The sequence below is a fragment of the Alosa sapidissima genome, chromosome 19, assembly GCF_018492685.1.
Source record: "Alosa sapidissima isolate fAloSap1 chromosome 19, fAloSap1.pri, whole genome shotgun sequence".
NCBI lineage: Eukaryota > Metazoa > Chordata > Actinopteri > Clupeiformes > Clupeidae > Alosa > Alosa sapidissima.
The window spans coordinates 29,914,152-29,924,151 of NC_055975.1; the positions used below are offsets into that span (position 1 = coordinate 29,914,152).

Here is a 10,000-nt window from a genome sequence, read left to right on the forward strand (position 1 = left end):
ACTTAGCTAACTTAGCTAATCATTTTAAGCAGTTTTGCTAAAAATGCTAACTAGCATGCTAACATGCTAGCATGCTAACTATGCTAACCATGTGACTTAGCTAACTTAGCTAACTAGCTACAGTGGGTAGGAGTCATAGTTGATGACAAGTAACAGTTACAATGGCTGAACAGTTAAAAAGTTCAGTATTTTAAAGGGTTAAATTGTTTAACAGTGAAATATTGTAGTGAGGACTTTTATTTTGAAACAGTTTTTGGCAGAGGAAGCAGTTGAACAGGATGTGTAGTCTTAATAGGGCCAGTTTGTATGCTTAAAGCCTGAGACTGGCAGTTGATCCAGGTGGCCCGAACACCTGCCATAGGATTCTAATTGCTTAACGGCCGTATTGTACTTAGTTAACTTAGCTAATTATTTTTAGCAGTTTTTCTAAAAATGCTAACTATCATGCTAGCATGCTACCTATGCTAACCATGTTACTTAGCTAACTTAACTAATCCTTTTTAGCAGTTATGCTAACTATGCTAACTAACATGCTAGCATGCTATGCTAACCATGTAACTTAGCTAATCATTTTTAGCAGTTATGCTAACTATGCTAACTAGCATGTTAGCATGCTAACTATGCTAATCATGTTACTTAGCTAACTTAGCTAATCATTTTTAGCAGTTATGCTAACTATGCTAACTAGCATGCTAACTATGCTAACCATGTTACTTAGCTAACTTAGCTAATCATTTTTAGCAGTTTTGCTAAAAATGCTAACTAGCATGCTAACATGCTAACTATGCTAGCATGCTAACTATGGTAACCATGTTACTTAGCTAACTTAGCTAATCATTTTTAGCAGTTTTGTTAAAAATGTTAACAATGCTAACAATGTTAGCAATGCTAACATGCTAACTAGCTACAGTGGGTAGGAGTCATAGTTGATGATAAGTAACAGTTACAATGGCTGAACAGTTAAAAAGTTCAGTAGTTTAAAGGGTTAAATTGTTTAACAGTGAAATATTGTAGTGAGGACTTTTATTTTGAAACAGTTTTTGGCAGAGGAAGCAGTTGAACAGGATGTGTAGTCTTAATAGGGCCAGTTTGTATGCTTAAAGCCTGAGAATGGCAGTTGATCCAGGTGGCCGGAACACCTGCCATAGGATTCTAATTGCTTAACGGCTCTATTGTGATGTCATCAGCCCATGTTAAGTCTATGGGGAAATTTTGAACAGTTTTTAATTAATAGTTTAAAAAGTATAAAAGTTACAAAGCTGAAAAATACATAGCACCCATGTCCTAAGTAAGACCTACGTAACATAGTTTGAATGAAGTTTCTACGTTAAACGGTTGAAGCTGCATTAAACGCGTTAGAAGAAGAAGAATAAGAAGAAGCCTAGGAAGAACAGTACAGTGCATTTTCATGCACTGTAATAAGAAGAAGCCTAGGAAGAACAGTACAGTGCATTTCCATGCACTGTAATTAGTCTACTTAAACAACGTAACTGAGTCACTCATCAAGAGTGTGATAGACGCTACCGTCGTTTTGTATGCGTTCATTTTTGCATGTTCCGGTTCGTAAGAAAAATCCCTATGCACGATTGAATGGGGTTTCAGGAATCATAAAAAATGATGCCCTAACTGCTTGTGAGTCGCGTGTATATCCTCTTAATAAAATCAGCGTTTAGGTTGTCTCCCTGAGGACTTTAGATCTGCTACTGTGGCTAAACGCAAGCATTCATCAGTATATTTAAATTAGCTAGGCTATGTACCAAAAATGACATTTTACCGTGAGTCGAAGAGCTGTAGCTGCTAAACAGTGTTGTAACTTAAATCTGCGTGTACAAAACCGCTTGGAGCTCCAGTGGAATTTTGATTTCACAACGAGAATTCTCGGTCTAGCCGTTTATGTGCCGACGGAATAGGCATCAGCACCAACCTCTGATCAAGGTAAACAAAATCTGACTCCGTGTCCGTCATGTTTGAAAGTTTGTAGTGCTGCGAGGGAGAACGTGCACACGCAAGGGGCGCAGTTGAGCAGAGCTGCGGCTATCTGAATGGTCTGAACACAGAAGAGCAAGTGGCTTTGATAAAATGGCCCATTATTTGACATAATACCGGTATTACGATATTGTCTCAACTACATATCGTTTTCAAAAATATATCGGTCGTAGTCGTAATACCGATATATCGCCCAGCCCTATGTGTGTGCGTGTGTGTGCGTGTGTGTGTGTGTGTGTGAGAGAGAGAGAGACCTCCCAATGCATCGCCTGTCCACGGCCCTACTGGTGAGTGTGTGTGTGTGTGTGTGTGTGTGTGTGTGTGTGTTTGTGTGTGTGTGTGTGTGTCTTCCCAACGCTTCACCTGTCCACGGCCTTACTGGTGAGTGTGTGTGTGTGTGTGCGTGCGTGCGTGTGTGTGCATGTGCGTGTGTGTGTGAGAGAGAGAGAGACCTCCCAACACATCGCCTGTCCACGGCCCTACTGGTGAGTGTGTGTGTGTGTGTGTGTGTGTGTGTGTGTGTGTCTGTGTCTTTCCAACGCATCACCTGTCCACGGCCCTACTGGTGTGTGTGTGTGTGTGACACTTCCCAACGCATCGCCTGCCCACGGCCCTACTGGTGAGTGTGTGTGCGTGTGCGTGTGTGTGTGTGCGGTTAGGGTGTGTGGTGCAGCAGTTCTCTTGTCTGTTGCCCAGCAACTGTCCTCCCAGCATGCCTGGCTGCGTAGTCTATGTGGCAGGGGTGTTGCCGTGGGCGATAGTGCAAGGGCCCTGTCATAGCAGAGATTATACACCATGGGTAAGGGTAGAGGGGTGTGTGTGTGTGTGTGTGTGTGTGAGTGTAAGGGTAGAGAGGTGTTTGTTTGTGTGTGTGTGTGTGTGTGTGTGTGTGAGTGTAAGGGTAGAGAGGTGTTTGTTTGTGTGTGTGTGTTTGTGTGTGTGTGTGTGTGAGTGTAAGGGTAGAGAGGTGTTTGTTTGTGTGTGCATGTGTGTGTGTGTGAGTGTAAGGGTAGAGAGGTGTTTGTGTGTGTGTGAGTGTAAGGGTAGAGAGGTGTTTGTATGTGTGTGTGTTTGTGTGTGTGTGAGAGTGTAAGGGTAGAGAGATGTTTGTTTGTGTGTGCATGTGTGTGTGTGTGTGTGTGTGTGTGTGTGTGAGTGTAAGGGTAGAGAGGTGTTTGTGTGTGTGTATGTGTGTGTGTGTGTGTGTGTGTGTGAGTGTAAGGGTAGAGAGGTGTGTGTGTGTGTGTGTGTGTGTGTGTGTGAGTGTAAGGGTAGAGAGGTGTTTGTTTGTGTGTGCATGTGTGTGAGTGTAAGGGTAGAGAGGTGTGTGTGTGTGTGTGTGTGTGTGTGTGTGTGTGTGTGTGTGTGTGTGTGTGTGTGAGTGTGAGTGTAAGGGTAGAGAGGTGTTTGTTTGTGTGTGCATGTGTGTGTGCCTGCATTCTCTCTGCTCTGACATACATGCACATACAGTACATACTCATCTCAGTGGTGATCCTGTATGTGTGTCTGTGTGTGCTATGTGTGTGTGTGTGTGTGTGTGTGTGTGTGTTTCTCTGTCTGTGTATTAATCAAACAGTCATTTTATTCACTGTGGAAAATGTGACAGTAAAACTGTTTTTTTAAAAAAAAAATTGTATTGATGTGTATGTGTATGTGTGTGTGTGTGTGTGTGTGTGTTGCAGTAAAAGGATAATTAACCTGGGCCCAGTACACCCTGGTCCAGCCAGCCCAGAGCCGCAGCCTGCGGGTGCACGGGTGTCCTGTGGTCACTGCAACAACACCTTCCTGGTACGCCTCTTCATCACCATCATCATCACCACCATCATCATCCTAGACATAATCTCATTCGCTACACCACTATAATGATCATCATCATCATCCCAGACATAATCTCATTCGCTACACCACTATAATGATCATCATCACCATCATCATCATCCCAGACATAATCTCATTCGCTACACCACTATAATGATCATCATCATCATCCCAGACATAATCTCATTCGCTACACCACTATAATGATCATCATCATCATCCCAGACATAATCTCATTCGCTACACCACTATAATTATCATCATCATCATCATGATCATCATCATCATCATCATCATCATCATCATCACCACCATCATCATCATCATCCCAGACATAATCTCATTTGCTACACCACTATAATTATCATCATCATCATCATCATCATCATCATCCCAGACATAATCTCATTCGCTACACTACTATAATTATCATCATCACCACCCTAGACATAATCCCATCGCCACACCTCTGCCATCATCATCCTGTTAGCATGTTAGCAATGCAGACGGGCTGAAAATCCTGCATAGCATGTTAGCAATACCGGCAGGTTGAAAATCCTCCATAGCATGTTAGCAATACCGGCAGGTTGAAAATCCTGCATAGCATGTTAGCAATACCGGCAGGTTGAAAATCCTGCATAGCATGTTAGCAATACCGGCAGGTTGAAAATCCTCCATAGCATGTTAGCAGTACTGGCGGGCTGAATCCTGCATGACTTCCGACATCTGACCTGTCCCCTTTCTCCTCTTCCAGTGGACAGAGTTCACGGACCGGACACTGGCCCGCTGCCCGCACTGCAGAAAAGTGTACGTCTCTCTTTCTCCCTCTCCATCTCTCTATCTCACTATCTTTCTCTCTATCTATCTCTCTCTATCTCTCACTCTTTCAGATGTTCCCTGTCCCTTTTTCTTTCATTCTCTCTCTTTCTCAGACATTCTCTTTCACACATGCTCTGTCTCTCTGTCTCCCTTTCACTTTCTCTGTCATTCTTCTACACACATTCTCTCAAATCAATTTAAATCAATTCAATTCAAATCAAATCAAATCAAATCAATTCAATTCAATTCAATTCAATTCAATTCAATTCAATTCAATATGCTTTATTGGTATGACAAGGTCACTTATATTGTCAGTTTCTGTTTTTATCAGTAGAGAGATATTCTGCTAATTTATATTCTGGGTGTAGGGCTAGATAACATTATAATCTACCACTACCTCTAATCTGAACTGCTTCATCATTCTAATCTACCACTACCTCTAATCTGAACTGCTTCATCATTCTAATCTACCACTACCTCTAATCTGAACTGCTTCATCATTCTGAAAATGTGGGCGGGGGTAGTGGTTGAGCACTGCTCTCTCATGCCCTCATCCACAGCTGAAGTGGCCTTGAGCAAGGCACCTAACCCCTCACTGCTCCCCGAGCGCCGCTGTAGCAGGCAGCTCACTGCTCCGGGATTAGTGTGTGCTTCACCTCACTGTGTGTTCACTGTATGCTCTGTGTGTTCACTAATTCACGGATGGAATAAATGCAGAGAAGATCAAATTCCTTGTAGCATACTTGGCCTAGAAACCTGATTCCTCCTCTCCTCCTCTCTCCTCATCTCTCCATAAGCAGAACACAAACAGCTGGAGGAAAGTGGGCTCTAGTTTTTATGATTTTGGTATTTCCTTTTCCTGTTCATGCAGCTCTTCGATTGGCCAGAGGTACCCTAGGAGGCGGAGTCTGTGGTGTTTCCTGCTCTGCTTGCTCTTCATCATCTCAACTGCAGGATTGATAGTAAGTGCATACTACTGGGAAGATAAGTATACAAGTACAGTGTGAATGAGTGTACTCTATAGTGTAGATGAGTGTACTTTATAGTGTGAATGAGTGTACTTTACTCTATAGTGTAGATGAGTGTACTCTATAGTGTAGATGAGTGTACTTTACTCTATAGTGTAGATGAGTGTACTCTATAGTGTAGATTAGTGTACTTTACTCTATAGTGTAGATGAGGAGATGAGACGCTTATGTTAATGTTACAACGGTAGGCTACCGCACGTTTTAATGGCTGCGTCAGGTTGTAACAAAGGTAGGTCTGAGGCTAGCCTAGACCTACATGTCGCTGTTAAGTTAAATTCTTAACAAACTGGAACATATTTTGTAATTCTTTCATGAACTAAACATGTATGACTCCTTTCTGGCCAAATTTGACAGCTTTCACGTTTAACAGCTTTATGTAAATCGAGTTTAAAACGGAGAGAATAGAAAAGTGTTACGACTGTGCCCGCTCTCTCCTACTCTGGCGTAGTAAACAAATGGAATGTTGGAACATCGCGCTCCCCAACACAAACGCGACAGGTCGGATTTGCTTCATTTTTTGATGATCTGTTTTGAAGTTTTGTTGTGAAAACGGAGGGTTAGCCTACTTAACGTAACTGGTTCTCCGAGTATCAATGTCATAAGATGCTTCATCACATTACACATCATGACATTACATAGGCCTACAGTAGCCTACGTGTATACATGTGCAGGCCAGTTATAGTGGGATTCAACTTCATGTAGCTTAGGCTAGCCACCTGCAGACGTCTAAGCTGACTGCGTAACTCTGAGATTCTGCTACGTTTTCAAACCGGAATTGTGCATGTCATAGTTGAAAACGTCGAAGTCAAATCACCCAAATGTTTCACAGATATTTTTTTTTTGCGGAGATGACGGCGATGAGCTCAGACCCGCGGTAGGGGTCACGTGACCGCGGCAATTACCGTGCCAGCCCTAGATGAGTGTACTCTATAGTGTAGATGAGTGTACTTTACTCTATAGTGTAGATGAGTGTACTTTACTCTATAGTGTAGATGAGTGTACTTTAATCTATAGTGTAGATGAGTGTACTCTATAGTGTAGATGAGTGTACTTTACTCTATAGTGTAGATGAGTGTACTTTACTCTATAGTGTAGATGAGTGTACTCTATAGTGTAGATGAGTGTACTTTACTCTATAGTGTAGATGAGTGTACTTTACTCTATAGTGTAGATGAGTGTACTTTACTCTATAGTGTAGATGAGTGTACTCTATAGTGTAGATGAGTGTACTTTACTTTATAGTGTAGATGAGTGTACTTTACTCTATAGCAGACATGTGGACTCGAGTCACATGACTTGGACTCGAGTCAGACTCGAGTCATGATTTTAATGACTTCAGACTTGACTTGATAAAATTCGGCATGACTTGCGACTCGACTTGGACTTGAATACTATTCACTCGAGACTTGACTCGGACTTTGCCTCTTTGACTTGTGACGACTTGACATGTCTCGAGTCAAAAACTAAATTTCCTGATCGTGGACCAGTCACCCCAGAGATGCTTTCCCTCCGCGACTAAAAAAAAAAAAAATAGCGGAGACAAGCGGCCAGTCCAGAGCACAGTTCAGTGCTGCCGCTACCCCCACATGCGTTACGCACTGTGTGTAGGGCACCAAGAGACAGAGAAACAACCAACATTTAGCTAATAACTAGTAGCTTTACTGCAAACTGATTTGCACTCTTGTTAGAGAACGTTTACAATGTCAAAATGCACCAACAGCATGTTACATAAAGATGATACTTTTCGAGTCCTCTCCATTAAGATCCAACTTGAACTTATGCTAGCCTACTCCATTTAATTGAGAACCCCATCTAAGCACGCACGAGAGGGAGAGAAAACGAGTGGCAGGTTCCAGCTGGCTTGTCATTGTTGATGATGATTGATATTTTCTTTTAAATATAAGAAACGTATAAAAGGAAATCATGAAGGCAACAAATACGAGATTAGGGGAAATTGCGGATTTATCCGGTTCTCACTACTGTTATAAACTATGAGATCCAGGTCACTATGACATAGGCTGCACTCACTGTGATTTGGAAAGTGGACAAGAATATGAAGAGTTGTCTTTGCCTTTGTTTAATGGAAATGGTGAGTCTTGAAGTAGGCCTATTCAATAATTTGTTTACATGAAGCACATTGATATGCCGATTGAAACGCATTCCACTCAGCTAGCTAGGTGGCTACTGGCTACCAGGCTCATAATTCACATTTAATTGCAAACAGAAAATGTCAAGCAAGCATCATGTCATACATGCATCTATTTCCAAAGGAATGAAAGCTGTTTGTGCCAACTTAATATAATACTTATCATTGTTAATATTGTGCTATTCATGTGGCACAAAAAATGTTTGAGTTTGTGGACTAGCCATAGGAATGGAGCTGGTAAAAAAAAGATCATTATGAGAATGTGTGGACAGTGGCACACAATGGGCTTAAAGTGACAGTGCACCATTTACAAATGAGATAAACAGCATCAAATGTGTAGTATTTCTTAAGAAATGAATACTTTAAAACAAAATTACTGTGTCATTATTATCTTTTAAATAATATAAAAGTGTTGACCTTGGCTTCCCTTATGAGTCGCCACTGGCAGACAGCCTAATAAATTGTTTGCAGGCAAATCTGTGGCCTAGCGCAGTGAAATGCCATCAGTCAAATTATTACTCATCCTTACAGTGGGCTCCGAAATTTGGAAAAACAATATTTTTATTTGTCATGTAGCTATCCGTTTTGTACAGATTACTCAGGTATGCACATGTGTATATTGTATGCGCATGCATATATCGTAAAAGATTTCAAGACAGAAACATTGAACATATTTTAATCTGTATTTATAAAAAAAAATTCTGTGGATTAGATGGAAGTGTTAAAATTATGATCGATAGTCTAATAATGCCATTATTAAGTGAAGAGTACCTGATGACTTGTTCAGGACTTGAAAAAGATTGGGACTTGGACTTGGACTCGACTTGGCTTTGATGAGACTTGGACTTGGACTCGACTTGCCCTTCTCTGTATTTACTTGGGACTTGACTTGGACTTGAGTGCTAAGACTTGGGACTTACTTGTGACTTGCCAAACAGTGACTTGGTCCCACCTCTGCTCTATAGTGTAGATGAGTGTACTCTATAGTGTAGATGAGTGTACTCTATAGTGTAGATGAGTGTACTTTACTCTGTAATGTAGATGAGTGTACTCTATAGTGTAGATGAGTGTACTTTACTCTATAGTGTAGATGAGTGTACTTTACTCTGTAATGTAGATGAGTGTACTCTATAGTGTAGATGAGTGTACTTTACTCTATAGTGTAAATGAGTGTACTCTATAGTGTAGATGAGTGTACTTTACTCTATAGTGTAGATGAGTGTACTTTACTCTGTAATGTAGATGAGTGTACTCTATAGTGTAGATGAGTGTACTTTACTCTATAGTGTAGATGAGTGTACTCTATAGTGTAGATGAGTTTACTTTATAGTGTAGATGAGTGTACTTTACTTTATAGTGTAAATGAGTGTACTTTACTCTATAGTGTAGATGAGTGTACGCTATAGTGTAGATGAGTGTACTTTACTTTATAGTGTAGATGAGTGTACTTTACTCTATAGTGTAGATGAGATGAGTGTACTCTATAGTGTAGATGAGTGTACTTTACTCTATAGTGTAGATGAGTGTACTTTACTCTATAGTGTAGATGAGTGTACTCTATAGTGTAGATGAGTGTACTTTACTCTATAGTGTAGATGAGTGTACTCTATAGTGTAGATGAGTGTACTTTACTCTATAGTGTAGATGAGTGTACTCTGAATATTATATTTTCCATGATAATAACTGGGAATAATAGTAGAGTGATGGCTCTCATATAGCAGAAAGCCCCAAATGCAATTTTTACACACTGTATGCTCCATCGCGAAGTGCTTGTGGCTAAAATAATTATTAAGATTAGCTTAATGTATTTTTACATTTGCTGTAGTGTTGTCGATGGGTTTAATAACACATCAAGGGGGTCCTTGGCCAGAACCTAGTGGTATTTGGGGCGCCTTGTCGTGGAAAAGTTTGGGAACCCCTGCTCTATAGTGTAGATGAGTGTACTTTACTCTATAGTGTAGATGAGATGAGTGTACTCTATAGTGTAGATGAGTGTACTCTATAGTGTAGATGAGTGTACTTTACTCTATAGTGTAGATGAGTGTACTTTAATCTATAGTGTAGATGAGTGTACTCTATAGTGTAGATGAGTGTACTCTACTCTATAGTGTAGATGAGTGTACTCTATAGTGTAGATGAGTGTACTCTATAGTGTAGATGAGTGTACTTTACTCTATAGTGTAGATGTGTTTAGTGTGCTTTA

General features: G+C 40.8%; 1 protein-coding gene across 2 annotated transcripts in view; it reads left to right on the forward strand.

The window, feature by feature from the left end:
* pip4p1a (phosphatidylinositol-4,5-bisphosphate 4-phosphatase 1a) overlaps nt 1-10,000 on the forward strand; it is a 19,692-nt gene that overhangs the window by 8,925 nt on the left and 767 nt on the right. For both annotated transcript variants that reach the window (XM_042073404.1, XM_042073403.1), the window contains exons 4-6: nt 3,669-3,774; nt 4,559-4,611; nt 5,495-5,585. In XM_042073404.1, the coding sequence (XP_041929338.1) occupies nt 3,669-3,774; nt 4,559-4,611; nt 5,495-5,585 (250 nt within the window). The remainder of the gene's footprint in view (nt 1-3,668; nt 3,775-4,558; nt 4,612-5,494; nt 5,586-10,000) is intronic.